The sequence below is a fragment of the Carcharhinus amblyrhynchos genome, chromosome 30, assembly GCF_965287045.1.
Source record: "Carcharhinus amblyrhynchos chromosome 30, sCarAmb.v2.hapA, whole genome shotgun sequence".
Taxonomy (NCBI): Eukaryota; Metazoa; Chordata; class Chondrichthyes; order Carcharhiniformes; family Carcharhinidae; genus Carcharhinus; species Carcharhinus amblyrhynchos.
Window position 1 is genome coordinate 32,533,264 of NC_137353.1, and position 19,601 is coordinate 32,552,864.

At 39.4% G+C, this 19,601-nt stretch overlaps 1 protein-coding gene across 6 annotated transcripts in view; it reads left to right on the top strand.

Annotated features, from left to right (window-relative positions):
* The window catches only part of cep104 (centrosomal protein 104), a 233,140-nt gene that overhangs the window by 99,108 nt on the left and 114,431 nt on the right, over positions 1–19,601 (top strand). For 3 of the 6 annotated variants that reach the window (XR_013889685.1, XR_013889686.1, XM_080215502.1), the window contains exons 15-17: positions 7,762–7,968; positions 8,445–8,561; positions 13,255–13,291. Coding sequence is in view for 4 of the 6 variants with exons in the window: in XM_080215502.1 (XP_080071628.1) it covers positions 7,762–7,968; positions 8,445–8,561; positions 13,255–13,291 (361 nt within the window). In the remaining 2 variants the exon portion in view is untranslated. Of the gene's footprint in view, positions 1–7,761; positions 7,969–8,444; positions 8,585–13,254; positions 13,292–19,601 lie in introns of all 6 variants that reach the window. The other 3 variants (XM_080215505.1, XM_080215503.1, XM_080215504.1) reach the window with 3 other exon arrangements.

A 19,601-nucleotide genomic window follows, 5' to 3' on the forward strand; every position in this document is an offset into this window, starting at 1 on the left:
TGTGAAGCTGGCTGCAATTAAACACAGAAAGGCAGGTCTCTCACTACAATGGGGAACATTTGCTATACACTATACTCCAATGGAGAAGGAAAAAACAGAACTTACCCTTGCAGAGAAGATGAGTCCTGGGAACGTTTGAGGGAACAAAGATGTCACAACTGGAAGTTGCCAGAAGAGTGAGTGTTTCAGCCTGCCATATCTTGTCTAATAAGGAAAAAGGCTGCCATCCTGGAAGAATGGTAGAGAAACAGCAATCCAGACAGGAAAAGGAAGAGGGTAGGCAAGGATGCTGATGCTGATGTTGATGCTGCTTTGTTGCACTGGTTGAAATGGCCAGGGTACAAAATTTCTCAATTACCAGCGAAATCCTAATGTCTAAGGCAAAGACCCTCCCATGCTTTGCATGTGGAGTTCACCCCAACCAGTGGATGACTTAGTCGCTGGAAAAGTCATAATAACATTTGTGTTCAGAGAGCCCACAGTGAAATTGTCATTACAAGTTAACTAACAGCTAGAAGCTGGATTCCGACAACACTGCTTTCTGTCCTGCAAAACTTTGGGCCTGAAGTTATCTTTAACTGTGATGAAACTACCATTTACTACAAGGCTGTTCCTGTTGGTAGCTTCTTTATCAATCATGAATCTCTAACTTGCAGTGAAAAAAAACAAAGGATCAGCTCACTACTCTGTTGCAACATGACTGGAACTGAGAAAACAAGATTATTGTTAGTGGGAAAAATTCAAAATCTGCAATGTTTTCAGGGTGTCCTATTTTTATCAGTTCCAGTAACTTGTACTTCTGAATACAATGCTTGGATGACTGCCTCCATCTTTGCCAAATGGCTGAAGGATTTTGACTAAGAAATGAAAAGGCAGAGAAGAAATGTTACTCTACTGCTAGACAAGTGCAGTGCACATCCTAGCAATGTCATCCTGCACAATGTGAAATTATTTTTTCTACCCTCAAATGCCTTTTCTCTGATTTAGCCACTCAATCAGGGGATCATCTGAAATTTTAAGGCATTGTATTGCCAGAGGATGTTAAGAAAAATCCTAACTGTTATTGCTGAAAAGGCGCAAGTAACGGTGACTGTAATAGGAAAAACAATCTGCCTATTAGATGCAATCCACATGACATCCTGAGCCTGGGAAGCGGTCAAACAGGCTACCATTGAGTATTGCTTTCATAAAGCTATATTTTCTCAGCAAGCTAGGGAATTTGTGCAAATGACAGTAGAGAAAGTGATCCCTCCACATGGAACGACTGAGGAGTTTTATATTTATGCTGACCACGATTCTGATGTTGCCTGAATTAGTGAGATAGCAGAAACAGGTCTGTAGTGTTCTGAAGGGACTAAAGCAACAAAATGGGAGTGGAGAGGAGGAGACAGAAGATAGTCTACCAGTACCCAGACTGAAGGGTACTATGTAGGCTTGTGCTACAATTGAACGTGTTTTCGTAATGACTGGTGAAAATTCAAACATCTTTCGGAAGTTTTACAGTGTTGAATGTGAAGTGGAAAGCGCTTTGGTGTTTCAGTTGAATCAGTGCCAGTCCGTACAAACTTCAGTACCTGAAAAATATGTATGAAACAATCTTAGTGAGTTTGAGTCATTTCTCAGTTGCTGTGCTATATTTCTGACTCATCCTAATGGAAGATTGTATAATACCTGCTCTGAAGGGCATACAGGAAACTGGACCCCAAAAATAAACACTACTTAGAAGAAAAAACTTGGCAAAGGACTTCTATAACAAAACTAACAGTAAAGGTAGTATACTTGGGATCTTTATTAAGGGTTGAGTGTGTAATTAAGCAACTTAGGATAGAAAGCCTGTAAACCTGGTCTGCAATAATGCTCAAGATAGCTGGTCATACCCATGACAGTGGAAAAGTTGTAATAATTGAAGGAAGAAAAAAATTAGATCATCTCCTTACCCTGATCATGATGTATCAGCTTTTGTTGGTGTGTGTCATGTGTGGATGTCATGATGACACCACTGGGTACAACTAATTACTGTGGTTGACTTTAGCCAGCTTCTATGTCTGTAATTCTACCGGTCATCAGATCTGCCCTAATTTTTTTTCCTTCCTAATTGGAGGATGATGTTGCCAGCAATTGTTTCCCGATTTGTTGAATGAACCACTTGCTCATTAAGCTGTGATCAAACGAAGGAACTTCTGATCTGTATATCTAAGCTACTTCTGGCTGTTGAAGGGATTGTTGGGGGGTGTGGTCTTCATTATTTTTAAAGTTTTTCTTTTGATAAGCACTTGAATAAGAATTGTAGGGGACTGGAAAAGTTGATCCAGTCCTGGGTATCGCACTCGTGCTTTATTTTAAGGAAAATATGCAGTGAAAATGGCCTTCGATTTATCAATCCAGTTGACTTTTTCTTAATCGAAGTAAACATAAAATGTACGTGAAGCAACTTGTCATGCACGATTAAAAATAAAATAACCAGTTCAAGCTTAATTTGTTTTGAAATCTACTCTTAAAAATGCGGGATGATGGGGATGATGTAGAAATGGGCAAGAGCTTCAGGTTTTTAGGAGTCCAATTCACCAACATCCTGTCCTGGTCCCTCCATGTTGACAATATTGTTTATAAAGCCCATCAACCGCTCTACTTCCTCAGAAGAGTAAGGAAATTTTGCATGCCTGCTGCCACTCTCTCCAACTTTTACATATGCACCATATAAAGCATTCTTTCTGGTTGTATCACAGTTTGGTATGGTTCCTGCTCTGTCCAAGACCACAAGAAACTACAAAGAGTTGAGAACGAAGCCCAATCCATCACTCAAACCAGTCTCCTATCCATTGACTCTGTCAACAGTTCCTGCTGCGTGAGAAAAGTAGCAAGCATAATCAAGGACCCCATGTACCCTGGACATTCCCTTTTCCACCTCCTTCCGTCAGGAAAAAGATACAATAGTCTGAAGTTATGTACCAACTTAGAACAGCTTGTTCCCTGCTGTCATCAGACTTTGGAATGGACCTACCTCGCATTAAGTTGACCTTTCTCTATATCCTAGCTATGACTGTAACACTACACTCTGCATCCTCTCCTTTCTTGCTCTATGAATGGTATGCTTTGTCTGTATAGCATGCAAGAAATGACACTTTTTACTGTATACTAATACATGTGACAATAATAAATCAAAATTAAATGTTTAGCCATTTATTGGAGACAGTGACTGACAAATATCTTTGCAACAAGAGGAGGGTGCAAATTAGCAAATTCTATAAAACTGAGAGTTTAAAGCATATCTGTTTATATAAACAGTTGTATATCTCTAATTGGGCTGGTTTGTGTGGAGTTCCAGTAATGTCGTGTTTCTCTCTTTGGCAAACTGCTCTGGCTGTGTTCAATTGTATGCTAATTTATTTACACTAAGTGCCAAATACCATCACCCTGCCCGCCACAGGAATCGGAGCGGACGAGAGGCGCACAATAGGAAGAGCCATTGACCCCGGGCAGGATTTTCCAGTCTTGGGTCAAGCGAGGCTGTAAAATCCCACCCTAAGTGCCTGATCCTACACAGTAAATGTTGACAGATGATTCTGTTATGATGGACATCACAGTTGAGCTCAATACTGATTTTCCTGCAACACCTACACACGCACGTTCCAACAGAAATTGAATCACTCCATCTTAAAATCGGGAGTTGCAGCCCTAGCTGATTTTGTTTACCTATCTCTCACCTGTTGTAGCCCCTTCATGATTGCTCCTGTCTTGATTACCTAATTCAACACAAGCCAGCCATTTAATTCAACACCTGCCTAGTCTGTATGGGTTTATTCCCTGTGCTACTTGGATGCTGGGTGTCTTATTTACCTAGCATGTAGCATCCATTTTGCTTACAATACAACAATGACTAAACTTCAAAAGTATTTCATTAACTATAAAGCACTTGTGGCATTCCGTGGTTGTGAAAAATGCTATATTAATCATTCCTGCTCACCTTTTTTTTAATATAACCCTGTTGATTCTTAAATCTGTTTTGGTTATTTAAGAGTAGCCAGAGAACATAAAAAATCAGCGTAGGAATTTTTGTACATACTCATCCTATGCCTTTGACTCTCTCTGTTTTATGTTGGGGAGAGGAAGGAATGAAACAGTAAGTACATCAGTAGGAGACCCCATTGACTTTCCCTCTTCCTTCCCTTTCCCATTTTCTGTTATCTGTTCTTTTCTCTTCATTTTCTTGCAGTATTGCAATGTATCATATCCAATGCCTTCTGGTACCTCATGCAAGCAGCTACTATTTATGAGCTTTGACAGAGAATATCAACAAGTTATTTGAGTACATGGAGTATTACAGCTGAGACTGATTCTACCCTTGCATGGAGACTACTTTCCCATTTGAATATTATAAAGGGAGTTTTGGGCATCAGACAAGACCAGGAGCGCTCAGGTTTTTTTTCACTCACTAATAATAAGGCCACCCCTATTGAAAGAAGTAGCACAGACTGATTTGGACTGTGGTTCAACGATTCAGAGGGTAAGTTGGACATGCCAGTAGAACCACAAGAAGCAAGACAAATTCAACCCACCCTATTACTACCCCATCAGCCTACTCCTGACCATCAACAAACTGATATCCTGCAGCACTTATTTAGCAATAACCTGCTCACCAATGCTCACTTTGGATTCCACCAGAGTCATTCAACTCCTGACCTCGTTATAATCTCGGTCCAACATGGGTAGAAGAATTGAACTCAGTGATGAGAGTAACTGCCCTTTATCAATGCCGCAGTTGACCAAGTGTGGCATTAAGGAGGCCTAGCAAATCTGGAAGAACTCTCGACTTGTTGGAGTCACACTTAGCGCAAAGATACTAAAGCAACCTCTGTCCATATGCAGCAAGATTCGGACAGTATTCAAGCTTGGGCTGATAAATGGCAAGTAACATTCATGCTGCACAAATGCCAGGTAGTAAACATCTCCAATAAGAGAAAAATCTAGCCACCTCCCCGTGACGTTTAATGGAATTACTGCTGCTGATTCGTTCACAATCAACCTAATAGAGGTCATCATTTACCAGAACCTGAACTGAAAGACCAGCCATATAAGTACTGTGGCCACAAGAGCAGCTGAAAAGCTGGTAATACTGCAGTGAGTGACGCCTTCTGACTCCGTGAAGCCTATCACCACCTACAAAGCGCATGTCAGAAGAGTGCTAGTGGTCAACCACCAACTTCAATAGTCAGTCCCTCCACCATTTAATGTACAGTGACAGCAGTATGTACGATTTGCAAATGCACTGTAGCAATTCACCAAAGATCCTTTGACAGTACCTTTGAAACCCAAGAGTTCTACCACCTAGAAGGAAAGGGCAGCAGATGCCTGGGAATACCACCACCTCAAAATCCTCCCCCATCCTGACGTGGAAAATATCTTCATTCCTTCACTGTTTATTGTATTAAAATTCTGAAGCTCCCTTCCTGACAGAGAACTGTGGATGTGCCTACATTACGTGGACTGCCTCCTTTAAAAAAGGCAGTTCACCACCTCCTTCTCAAAGGCAATGGACAATAAATATTGACATTGCCAATAAAGCCCACATCCTTTGAAAAGAATAAAAAAAGCATTCTTTTGGTAAACACGATTCTCTTCTCTCACTTTGAAGTCTGTTATATGATTGTTTACCACATTCTATTTTTTCAAGGTCTTGTCTCAAATCTTTTAAACCTTTCTGAAAATAAAATGTTAGTGTACATGAAAGAATGTGGCATGCATATGCTTCATTTTACAAAGAAGAATGTTATCGAAACTGCAGAAAACAGATATAATTTTAAAACTCCAGTACACCGATATTAACAGTTGAAAGAAATTATGCAAATGTAAGAAAACTGTCAGTTTTGGACCATGATGGAATGCAGTGGACCTGCAATATTATTGAAGGTGAGAGCTGAGCTCTGTATAAACTGATGTCTGTTAATTTCAGAAACACTTTTTAGTTTATCATTTTTACCAATATCAAACAAGAAACTTAAACAGCCATGATATTGTATGACCCTTAATAAATAAATGCAATGTTCCAATCAAATGAACTTCCCCATAAATGTAACCCTTGCCATAGATTTAACACAGCAAATACAAATGCTCATGTGATACCCAAATTTAGTTCTTTGGTTGAATGCTGCAGTTCCTGATGTACACGCAGACAAGCTTGAAGTCAACAGCTTCCCAAAACACCAAGGGGGGCTCTAGGTAAGCCAATTACGAACAGCAGCTTTTTCACTCCAGGAAGGCAAGAAGCCTTGCTTCCACCTAGTCAGTAGAATTTCCATTACCAGGGAAAGAGACAGAGAGTGGCATTGCTTTTCAGTCTGAAGTCCATCCCCTTCTTAACTAAAACTGCAGCCAGCAGCCAGAGAATGAAACTTTGAATAAAAAAAACCATCCAAGACATATGATCTGTCAATGTCCTAACAATGCAAGGTCATAAACCCAGAAAGTACCTGAGGCCTAGAGTAAAAATAAACAAAATCCCATTTAAACCATTGAAGCAGTAATAAAATGTCTTCTCGCAGACAACCTGGCAACAATGAAAAAAAAACCATAGCTGCTTCTAGCTGTAGAGAAAATGACTTTTTTAAAAAATTGTTAAAGGTGCATTAGTGTCACACTATTAGTCATTAAAAACGAGGATTGGTTGCAAAGTCAGGGAGCAGGCATATCTGTATTGTCCTTTCAAAATCATAGGTGACTAATATTTTTTGCGAAAGCTGTCGACAAGACCTGGATTAATTAAATAGTTGCTGATAAACAAGACTGGTATGCAGTATTGAACTTAAATATTTATATCATCAAAGTGGCTAACACATTGTCTTTGTCCTTCCACAATTCTGAAAGAAGATATCTGTTTAGTTGATGATAAATCATGGTATGGAATACAGCTGCTGGTATATAAGGGACTTCAATTCCGCCACAATTGGCTGCTGCAAAGCAAGTAGATGATATAGAAGTCATACCTTGGTTAAAAGCAACATTTAGTGGGGAGGGGTGCATATCCATGGTGTGGTCAGGAGAATGCTGACATGCTTTATAATGTGTTGACATTTCCTGAACTCTGCCATTCAGTGAAAGGACTCTTCCACTCACATTGTTAGCCACTTTAAGACTTGTCAGGTGTAAAGATTCGCATTCTAATCTGTAAACTGTCTGTGCTTTATATGCTCTGTCTGAGACCAGAACTCTTCTTTCATCTGACAGAGGTAAACCTCAAGCTTGTGAGTTTACTATCAAATAAATCGGTTGGACTTGAACCTGGTGTTGTCAGACTTCTTACTAATGATTTTTGCCAATCCTTGTGAAACAAAAATTATTTGATAGCTTGTTTGTAAATGATATAATTATGTGGTAATCTATTTATTTGCGTTTGTTATTCCCATTTTATCCTGCTCTGCACCATGCTGTTTCAGATTTGGCATGAACTTAGTCAGATTGTACAGGAAGGAGAGAATCACTTGGAGTCATCTTGGTTTTGAAGCTTGTTTTTAGCAAGGCATTAGAGAAAGAAATCTCCCTGTAACTGACAACTCTCTCAATAGGCAGCTGTAGATCATTATCTGCCCAGTTTTGGCTGTTAACTGAACCTAAAAGAAATAAATGAAAGTGTTTTTTTTAACTTTTACTTGAGGACTTTTGTGTTGGATTGTATGTGTTTGTGTGTGTGTGTGTGTGTGTGTATTTTTCAAAAGTGGAGAAATCCAATATTCAGTATCCTTTTTTAATTTTTTACTTTTTCATAAGTTTGCAGCAGGAGCTTTGGAACATAGTGCGTCTGAGGTCAGAGATACAGCTGCACGGATTGTCCTTGACATGTATCGGCAGCACAGGGGTGCTATTTTGCACCACCTTCCACCCGATGATGCAAATACACGCAGGAATGTGCTATACAAATCACTCTTTGATGGATTTGCAAAAATAGATGGGAGGCCTACAGAAGCTGAGCAGCGAGTAAGTTTTACTGTGGTGGTGCTATACTTCCTTGCACGGGTGTCTTATTTATCCACTCCCAAGCAATTTAGAAAAATACAGGAAATATCTAACTTTCAAGGAAGCTAACTTGTATGGGTAATTTCTCATAACAAACCAGATTTCATGTGCTTGTTTGCATTTTATTTTTGTTATTTAGCTGTTGAATGGAAAAGAAATTCACCAAAGACTTCAATGAAATGAGTTTTACTTAAATGTAGCAGCAAAATGAACTCTGAAACTTAAAGGAAATGTTTGCAGTTTGTCAGAAGCAAACTGTAAATAGTACAAATGGAATGACAATGTTAATTTTAAATGTTTCATTTTGGTAAAAAGAAGCAAAAGTGGTGTTGCATTGAAGTTTTGAAAAAAAAGGCTATTCAAAGCATGAAATTAACTCTCACGTGCAAAGAATATGCTTTTCACAAATTAATTATTCAGCTGCGTGTTTCTACCAGGCTCACAAAAAGGCAGCTGCAGAAGAGGCAGAGAGGCGGAAGAAAGAAGAAATAAGGGCCCTACAGGAACAACTGGCGGCACTCAGAGAAATACAAGCAGAGGTCCAGGCTGAAAAGGTGTATAAACCTGACTTAACAAGGTGCAATATGCAATAGCACAGTAGTGAAAAAAATAATTGTAAGCAACCTCTTTGTTATTCTCGCATACAATTGCACTTAGCTCCAAAATGAGCCTGCAAGCAGGAGACCACTCATGTCTCAAACCAAGTTCACAAATTTGCAGAGTTGAGTGGGGGAATGGATGAGTAGGCCTAATTGTGTTGTTGGAAATGTCTGCATAGACATCATATTCTGAATGGCCACCTGCTGCGCAACAAGTCTCAATGATTTTATTCTAATGTCACAAATGCCCAATGTAACAGTGTTTAAACCCAGAGATAACGTCTGAAATGGAGAATGATCTTCCTTTTGATATGTGCTTCAGATGCTGTGCAAGTTATTAATCTATTATAAAAACTTTGCTCGTTATAGAAACAGGATTGGTCATTGAGGCTCTCGAGCCTGTTTCATCATTTGGTTAGATTGTGAATCCTTTAATCCACCTTGGTTCAAGTAATCTTTGATATTGGTTAATGAAAACCTGTCCATCTGTTTTAATATTTTCAGATGATCTGGCTTCAACTTCCTCCAAATCCTACTTATCTGTCTGAAGGAATCCCATCATTAAGACATACTCCCATGGAGCTGCAGTTTCAGCACTGGCCTCCATCAGTGTGGTTGCTGTTGCGTTGCAAGACCTCTAATTGCATTGACAATTCTTGGTTCTTAATTAGATGGCAAAGCTGATGACAGTCTCTTAATTTGCTGCCTTCAGCAATATTTTGACCAAAAATAATTCAACCCTATAATCTCTCTCAGTTCCTGGGAACTTCACTTTCTTTTGACTTTGTATAAGCACTCTAGTTTTATAGCATATTTCACTTCTTTACTTGATCAGGGCTACTTAATCATATATAGGTCTATAGATTGGTAGGTGTTGATGTGATCAGTGCAACTCGTGGGCCGAAGGGCCTGTTTGTGCTGTAGTGTTCTATGTAGAACCTGCTTTGGGGAGGTATTGAACTAAATACTACTTTGGACACCTCCTCCTGGTACCAGTTAGCAGTTCAGTCCAGTTGATGTGGTCAATCTCTGCCCTTTCCCTTCAAAGCCAGTCTTGTCTAAACACATTAGCTTGTGATTTTGCCTTCTCCTTTTCAAAGTTGATATTCGATTCACCTTTGGCAAATGTTTCTTATTGTGGGATTGGAGAGAAATTAATAAATGTGAGCGAGTTAGCAATTACGTTACGTGGGGCGGTGCAGTAGCACAGAGATTAGCACTGATGTTTCACAGCTCCAGGGACCTGGGTTCGATTCCTGGCTTGGGTCACTGTCTATGTGGAGTTTACACATTCTCCTCATGTCTGTGTGGGTTTCCTCTGGGTGCTCCACTTTCCTCCCACAGATGTGCGGGTTAGGTTGATTGGCCATGCTTAAATTGCCCCTTAGTGTCCTGAGTTGTGTAGGTTAGAGGGATCAGTGGGTAAAATATGTAGGGATAGGAGGGTAGGGCCAGAGTGGGATTGTGGTTGGTGCAGACTTGATGAGCCGAATGGCCTTTTTCTGTACTGTAGAGTTTCTGTGATTACTGTAATTTCTTGATGAAACTGATATGATTGATACCTTTGTATTGATTTGCAAGTTTATATAAAAATGCAGCAGAAGCAGAATTAAATTTCTTGAGCAGAAGGAGAGATGAGCAAATTTTCACACCATCTAAGCATCTATTCCCATAGGGACTTGACAGACCATGGGAACCTTTTTTATGTTCCAACTGTAACAGTGGTATTGATGAGCAAACATAGGTAAAAAGTTGACAAAGATGTTGCCGTGGTTTTGTTTTGAATTACAAGTTCGGGACTTGGTGACAGATGGAAGGAAAAGTGGATAAAATCATATTCTCATTATTTAAAAAAAAATTATCCTTTATAGATCCTTTAGCTAGCAGTTCATCACCTGCAGTGACTTTGTCAGGCATAGTTGCCTGACAGTGCATCTGTCCAGCAATCATTGATTTCACTAGGGATCATGGGGTCGTCAAGTAGCAGAAATCATACTTTTGGAAAGTTTTGCAGAATGACCTTGAGTGAAAAATGATCCTTGACTTCCTTTCCTCTTCAAGAGATGGTACTGCTCACATTGTCATTTGAGCTCCCTGAGCACCATCTCCCTCCTTTATTTGAGTATCTTTCAGTTCTGTAGGGCATCCACTAGATTTATTTTGCCTTTCCCCTCCCCAAATTGATGAGGTGCCTGGCAGCATTGTGGAGTTGATTTTTGTTTCGGATACAATTGGTGAAAAGAGTTGGGTGGGTGCTCATTTTAACCCAGCTGACAATATTGGCAGAAAGCAAGAGCAGTTTTATTGGTAAGACTTCATTAAACTGTAAGTGACAAGTTTTTAAGACCTGACCGCTATCTGTGTCTTCTCTGCAGAACTGAGTCAGAAATATTTAGTAAGAGGGGCAGATGACTGGGGGAAAGGAATTCTAAAATACTTGCATTGAAACAACATGCTTGCCATGCTTTTTGGATCGATCCAGCTGTTCTTTTTAAGAGCTGTTGGTTGGAGCACTCTGCGTTGTAAAGCCCCTACAGACATCCCACTTGGGATGAGTTAATATGACACAATCTGGAAAATTAACCAGTGCCTTTCTAGACTTTCTGCCTCCGTTAGACACTGACTGCCTTCCAGCTACAACCAGGCATTCTACAAAATAGAATGTTAATTGGTTAAGATAATGATAAGCCTATCCTTGGAATGATTTAATAGGCCAGTCTACTAATTCTCTGGGTCAGTTGAGCTGTTCAACTAATATATCTTTTTTTTCTCCTTTGATGCTTTCTTTTCAAGCGTTGTCGCTAACAAAGGGGAACTTGTGTATAATTTAGTGTGGACTGAGCAAATCTTTCTAAAGCAGTCAGTTACTGATTACCAATGAGACCACATCCTCCTAGTGTCAGTTATGATGTCATTGGAATAGTAGTGTCATTTCCTGTGAGAAAATACCTCCCTGGACAGACAGATATTGCACACTGGGAAACTGTCGTTCTGTGCATTGCTGGAGCTTCTGGTCTTAGAATATTTGTTAGTGGGTAAAGAGCAGCATATTATCCCTACATGAACTACGTGAAATATACAAGTAGGATACTGGGTTTATCTTAAAAGTAATTTTATAGGACTGAGTAATGTTGGGATTAAGGAATCTCCTGGCTACAATTTGTAAACTTCTGGTTCCTCATTTCTGAACCAGCAGTTGAGTTACAAGTAAATTCGGTTGCTGCTTGAAAAATAAATACATTGAATTTTTTTTTGTAAAAGATTTCATAAAGAATTGACTTTTTTACTCTTTCCAGCTTCCTGGAAAGGATCCACATCCTGAGCCAGCCAATACTCTACCTTTGCCTTACTTATTAAACCCAACAATTTATTTCCTCCTTCAGACTTCAACCCTATCTATTCCTTGGACCTAAACTACAGTTAAGATCATTATTCCACAGCCCAAACTTTGTGCGTTATCCACCTTTCTTTCTCCCTTGTATTTGACTTTCTATCTCTAGACTATTGCCTGAGGTTAATGTTTGGGTGAACTTCACTTGGATACCAAACAGACTCATGTTTGCAAGGTGCTCAATTTAACTACTTACTTCTACTTGTCTTCCTGCTGCTAAATACTAATTCAATCTTGGTGTAAGTGACAGTTAACCATTATGACAACAAAGGAAATACGCAGATAACCCAACTCAATATAGATTTACAAATTTGAGTTCTTCCTTGCACGAATGAGTTGCAGTCTCGTGCTTTTATGTATGAAATGCAACCTTACAAGGAATGTAAATAGTTGGAATTCTGTTACAATTGATAAACAATTTTCTTGACCTTTTTGACTTGCATTGAATTGGTCAGTATTTTTTTCTGCATCTGTGAAGAAAGAGCAACACTGCATTAATTGTAAAATGTAATGCTATACTTCATTTGGGTGGCACAGTAGCATAGTGGTTAGCACTGTTGCCTCACAGCTCCAGAGACTCGGGTTCAATTCCAGCCTTGCATACTGTTTATGTGGAGTTTGCACTTTCTCCCCATGCCTGTTTCCTCCGGGAGCGCCAGTTTCCTCCTACAATCCAAAGATATGCCAGTTAGGTGGACTGGACGAGCTAAATTGTCCCTCAGTGCCTTCAGGCATGTAGGTTAGATGGATTAGTGGGATAAGTGGGGTTACAGGGATAAGATCTGGGTGGGACGCTCTGTTGGAGAGTTGGTGCAGAATCGATGGGCTGAATGGTGTCTTTCTGCACTGTAGAGATTCTATGAAATTTTGTTAATGTGGTTATGAAATTGTTAGGTACACGTTACTTGGAGACAGGTTACAATCAATTTAATCTTTATCTTGCACCTGAAACAAGAAGCATCTTAGTCATCATGCTTCAGCACGCTGCCGCCTTTTGTCCGGAAATGAGAGCGATAACGTTTTTAAATGCCAGTGTCACCCATCCCTCTTCAGTAGGCAGAAATTTGGTGAGAAGCAACAGCAAGTTGAGAGAATTAAGCAACATCAAGGCAAGCGATGCATTCTGTGTGGTCATTCTAGGATGTTGACTTTACATTTACATCTAGCAGTTCATTACTATATGTTAGGTAATCTTATTAATCTTTTCAGTAGTTACGCATGATCGATTCTAATGGTTTAAATTATTTTGTTTCTTAGGGAAAAGATGCTGAAAACAGTAAAGTTTCTAAAACAGGTTTGTGTGAATTTATTTCCTATTTTATATTAAAATAGTTAAGTAATAGATGAATTGTTATTTCTCAGTATCAACCTATAGAATATTAATTGGCTTTCATTTACGGGTCAGTAATGAACTTAGGAGCTAGAGTGGAGATCTCACCTTTGGTCCCAAAAATAGCAAAAAAAATGTTGAGTTAGCAGGTCCTGGAAATTAACCTGAGGTAGAGTCTATTGGACTCAGCAAGCCTCCTACTATGATCTGGAGGAGGGAACCGAGTGCAGGGTGTCGAAATTTGCTGATGACACCAAGATTGGGGGAAAGGCAAATTGTGCGGAGGGTGTGGAGAGTCTGCAGAAGGATCTAGATAGGCTGGGCGAATGGGCCAGGAAATGGCAAATGGAATTTAATGTTGGCAAGTGTGAGGTGGTCCACTTTGGTAGGAAGAATGGTAGGAAGGACTATTACTTACGGGGCGAAAAACTGCAGCAGGCGACGGTGCAGAGGGACCTCGGGGTCCTTGTGCATGAGTCGCAAAAACCCAGCTTGCAGGTGCAGCAGGTGGTCAGGAAGGCGAATGGGATGCTGGCCTTCATAGCGAGGGGGATTGAATATAAAAGTAGGGAGGTCTTGCTGCAGCTGTATATGGCATTGGTGAGGCCGCAGCTGGAGTACTGTGTGCAGTTTTGGGCGCCGCACCTGCGCAAGGATATTTTGGCCCTGGAGGGAGTGCAGAGGAGGTTTACTAGGCTGATACCGGAGTTGAGGGGGTTGAGCTATGAGGAGAGGCTGAATAAACTAGGCTTGTACTCGCTAGAGTTTAGAAGAATGAGGGGAGATCTCATTGAGATGTATAAGATGATGAATGGGATGGATAGGATAGAGGTGGAGAGACTCTTCCCGCTCAAAAAAGACAGTAGGACTAGGGGGCACAGCCTCAAGATAAAGGGGAGGCGGTTTAGAACGGAGTTGAGGAGGAACTTCTTCACTCAAAGGGTGGTGAATCTCTGGAATTCTCTGCCCATTGAAGTGGTGGAGGCTGCCTCGCTAAATATTTTTAAGAAGCGGGTTGATGGGTTTTTGATAAGAGAGGGGATTAAGGGTTATGGGGAGAGGGCGGGAAAGTGGAACTGAGCCACGACAGATCAGCCATGATCTTATTGAATGGCGGGACAGGCTCGAAGGGCTCGATGGCCTACTCCTGCTCCTATTTCTTATGTTCTTATGTACTTTGGTCTTTATTTTTTGCAATTGGTGGAGAATAGACACTAGAATGCTCTGTATAAACATATACATTGTTGAGATTCCAATTTTGCCCTCGTGCTTGATTACATAGGGGCAGGGATTGACTTTTCAGCCCCTCAAGTCTGCTCTATCATTCTGTTAGATTATGGCTAATCTGTGTGATGATCTCCATTTACTAGCTTTTGATCAAAATGCTACCTTTGCCTAACAACAACCTGTTGATCTCTGTCTTAAAAAATTCAGTTGACCCAACTCCCACAGGCGTTTGCAGGAAGGGGTTGCACACTTAGAATACTGTGTGGAAGATGTGCTTCCTGATCTCTCAAGATTGTGGCTATCTTATCCTGATTCCTCCACCAGGGGAAATAGCTTGTCTGTTTTCCCCCTAACAAATGCCATTAGCAGTTTAGCCACTTTGAGATTGCTCCTCATTAGTCAAGGTCATGCTGCCTGTCCTAATTTAACCCTCACCTGAACAGAGAACTAATCATAAGCTGCCCGATGACATCAGAAATATTAGTTTTGGGATTGCTCAGAAGTATTTTAGGTTTCCTTTGCAAACATTAAGTGGAGACTTTTGTTTTTTTATGTGAACTGTGTTAAATGGAGAAACAGTTTGCAAAACATTGAGTCTACTTTCTCAATATTTTGTTAATGATCACAGCTACTGTCATGAAATAAGCCTTCAAGTTAAAGTGTTGTGTTGAAGCCAAGCGCTGTGTATGCAATAAATTAAACAAATTAGTCAGCAGTTACACAGGTTAGAAATTGTTTTAATTATGATACATTATATAATTACTTGGCAGGATGAGTTAAACTATAATTTCAACTGAGTTATAAAATTTGGCTTTCCAGTATGGTGCTGGAAAGTATTAAGGGGGAAAAAAAAACAAAATGACATTTCCTTTTAACCTCCCTCTTTGGTCGCTGAATGAAAATCACTAACATTATATTTCCCTCCTTATTCTTTCCAAGCTTCCCTAATAGTCAAGTTCAAAAAAGTGCAAAAAATATCACCACCTAAATTTACTTATTTCAAGAGCTAAAAAATTAATATTAAGATACCGTGAACATTTGGTTGCTAGAATTCATTGGCAGCTCCAAATCAATCTGAAAATACGCCAATATGAGAATATTTTATTTTTACACAGACCTTGAAAGCTCAGCTATCACAGGCAAGATGGCTGCTACACTTTAGACATTTGAACTAAAACTGAGTGAATTGCTTAAACTTCTCTTCTTACCTAAATTATTCCAGTTTGTATTGCTTTCAGAGTTGCATCCAGTACTACCAAGTAGCATGACTTTTTTTTTGAAGAATGACTACTATTTTCCATCCGTTTTCCCCCCCATAAAAATGTAACTTTTTGTTGAGGTATGCAGACACTCTTCGGAATCTTACCCACATTTTCCCCTTGGCTGAGAGTCCCTGCAGATGAATTCAATGCAGAAGTTTTCATAGACAAGCCCAGTCTTCGCCTAATGTTTGGCCATATGTTTCCAGTCAAATTCTCCACATTAATTTGATGCATTACTATTCTTTTTTGCAAGGTATTTAGATCAATGCTTTGTTCCTGGGTTGTGGGCAATGATATCAAGGCCACATGTATTATCCACCTCTAGTTGGCTGAGAAAGTGGTAGTGAATAATTATTTGACTTAGTAGGTCACTGTGGTTCTTCAGGACGAACCAAGAGTCAAACTCGGGTGGAGGACTGGAATGTATGTCGGCCAGACCATGTAGGTATTGCTGGTTCAGATCCCTTAAAAAAAAACTAATGATCTAGTTTTACTTTTAGGCAATTTTTTTTGTTATTATTTTGCTGGTGAAGATGTTGTATCTTTCCCTTGTGACTATTTTTGAGTCGAGTTTGTCTCTACTCCTGCAAGGCTAGCTTACTGTTTAATTACAACAGTTCTACATTAGAACCTGATGACCTGTTTATCTTGCAGAATTACGTCTGATACTTTACTTTGTGAAAAAACATTCCTCATCTGCCAGTGTAGACATGATGGGCTGAATGGCCACTTTCTGCACTTTAACTTTTCAGTTAAGAACATGGGAATTAGGAGTGAGAGTAGGCAATTCAGCCCTTTGAACCCACTCCGCCATTCCATATAATCATGGCGATCTTCATGTCATCCAAGCTCCACCTCCCTGTCTTTTCCCCATAGCCCTTTATCCCGCTTTTGATCAAATATTTATCTTTCTTGAACTCATTGACTCTGCATCCACTGCACTCTGCTGAAAGATCTAATCACATGAAACACAGGGTCCCTCTTTGCCTGTGCACGCTGGGCTATTTAGTCGATGTTACCCCTTTCTATCCCTTTTGGAAAAATGAAGCATCTCTCCCACTTGTGTATTAAATTTCATTTGCCACTTGTCTGCCTGTTCTGCTCGATACATTACGTCATGTTCCATTTGACTGTAACATCCTGCAAGTTTGTAATCATTGGCAAATTTTGAAATTTTAGTCAGTATGTTAATATCGAGTGATTCATGGCTATCAAAAAAAGTGCTGGGTCCAATATTGACCATGGGGAAGCTGCTATCCACCATCTTCCAGTCTGAAAAATAACCATTCATTGTTTCTTCTCCTTAAATCATCTTTTTAATCCAAAGTATCTCAGACTCCTCCTATTCCATGAGCCTCAACTTTGGTAACCAGCCTTTAATGTGGGACTTCAGCAAATGCTTAAAGTCGATATGTTAAATGTCACTTTCATTCCCTTTGTCTATCTTTGCTAATAGTTCGTTAAAGGATTCAGTTAGATTAGTCAGCTGCTGTTTACAATTCCAAGCTGGTTCTACTTAATTAACTTGAATATCTTCAAGTGTTTGTTAATTATTTGCTTCATTATTGTTTCTAAAACCATATGCAGCATTGGTGTTAAACTGGCTGGCCTGTAGATAGTAGTTACACCAATCCTTGAACAGGGGTGTCACATTTGCCACTTTCTAATCCTCTGGCATCTTTCCTGTGTGCTCTGTTTCATTTTTTGCTGAATACACTCTTGAATATAAATGGGGGATATTTGGCATCTGGGACCAGCACATTGCAGTAATCACATTTCTTGCATATGATTTAGTAATATAAACTGGGAATTAAGTTACATAGAACTGTTTCATTGGCAATGATTAGCTGACTTGTAACAAACTGTTACTGTTAAGGAGAAATTTTATTAGTGCTGGGTAAAGCCTGAGTAATAAAATGTCTACACAACATCCATAAAATGGCACCCTGACTGACCTAAGACGAATCAGAATGCCTCCAGTCCATCAAATCTATATTTTTGAGCTGTGTAATTTATTTTATATAAATTATTATTGGTTTTCTGCATTTCATTGGAAAATTGTTTTATAAAGTACTTGAAGTAATTGCTTCCATCCTCTCCAACTCTCTGCTCTCTTGAACTAGCCACTGCACAACCCAGTTTAATTTATGAGCATAAAAGAATTCTGAACTTTTTAGGAATCACTGGTGACCAAGTGAATAAGTATGAGTTAATTAATTCTTGACCCATGCAGAGGAGCAAGATTCAAGATGTGATCTGTACTCTGTTTAGTGAGTAGTTTACACTTTGCGACTACCCATTGACCACTCATGTCTATGGGTCTTAGGCAAAGCTGGGATCACTTGTATTCATGGTGTCTCCACTCATTAGAAGCTGGCCACTTGAATAAGGCATGTGATGGCTGCCAATCATCCTGAAATTGATGAGCATGTATCAGTCCTTTCAAGTGTGGAGCAGAAGTTGATGAGGAAAGGAACACTTTAAACTGATAGCTTAAACAATCTCAGCTTTATACTTCAACGTAGTTTTAATGCTGCTTTTCGAGAGCTATTGAAAGAATGTGTCATAGTGAAAAATGTGTTTGAGCATTTGGCCTGAGGAAGAAGTAATGCAGATCACATACAGCATAGAGGCTTCAGATTTTCAGCATAAACAGTATTTTGCTTTTATGTTACAAAAATGAGACTGGTACACAAGAATACATACAGGCACATTGTCAGTAATTGCTCTGGAGCCTTTGGGAATCAGGCTGTGTTTGTACGTTCGAGTCAGTATAAGTTGAATCTATAATTCATGTTCAACAAAGTACAATGATGAATAATTAACTTAGCAAATATGCATAGGCTGTAAAGGATCAGTGGTTTGTCAAACCCAGTAAATTTTCCCAATGTGATGCATACAATGGGCAAAGAATTTCTATGACTAGCATTTGGATTTTTAGGGGAAAGAATTCTGAAGAACAGATACAGCTAGCTTATGAGATAACTTCCCATACAATCAAGAATTTCATATGATTTCCAATTCATTTAAATAGAAGTTTGTTACAGAAATGTACAAGCAATCCAAATTTTAAATGCAAAGCATAGACTTGACAGTATGCTTTTCCGTACTTCGTGTTTTCTTCCTGCAGTAAAGATAGTAGAATATTTGACACGCTCATACTTAAGTGAGAACAAATACATGTCCAACTGCACTTTCGACTTAGCTCCTTGACTTCCTGTCTCTACGACAAACTTTCATTTTTGATTAAAAGCTCCAGTGGTTGCATTGTGACAAGAGACTTTGAATTACAAGAATATTGTTCTTAGCTGTATCAATAAGATTCAAAGTCACCATCTTGGGAGGGAGGAAAGCAGAGAGGCACTTTACTCTGAGTTCGTCTTGCACCTGTTAGATGCCAATTCCAGATCACCGTTAGTGGATGTTTGGAACCAAATCTTTGTCAAATATGGCATATTCTGAAGAGATAATGTATTAAAAAGTAAGGAATTATCTTTCGGAAGTTTTTTAAATTAGTACTTGATGGTTTCTTAACAGAGTACTGTTCCATGCATGTCCTCTGACTCAACCGAGTGGTTATTCTTTAAGTGTGATTATAAGTTAATGTAGAATTCCATTGTATGAGCAATAAAAATCTCAATCCTGTGTAAAAATTTCCTCAGTTTAGGTGAAGTGGCTCAGCTGCACAACTACCTCTGCCTCAGTTCCCCTCCCAATTTTTGGTCCAATACTGTCACAATTCACATAAGTTATTAGAAGGCTGCAAGCATCAAAAGAATCCTATT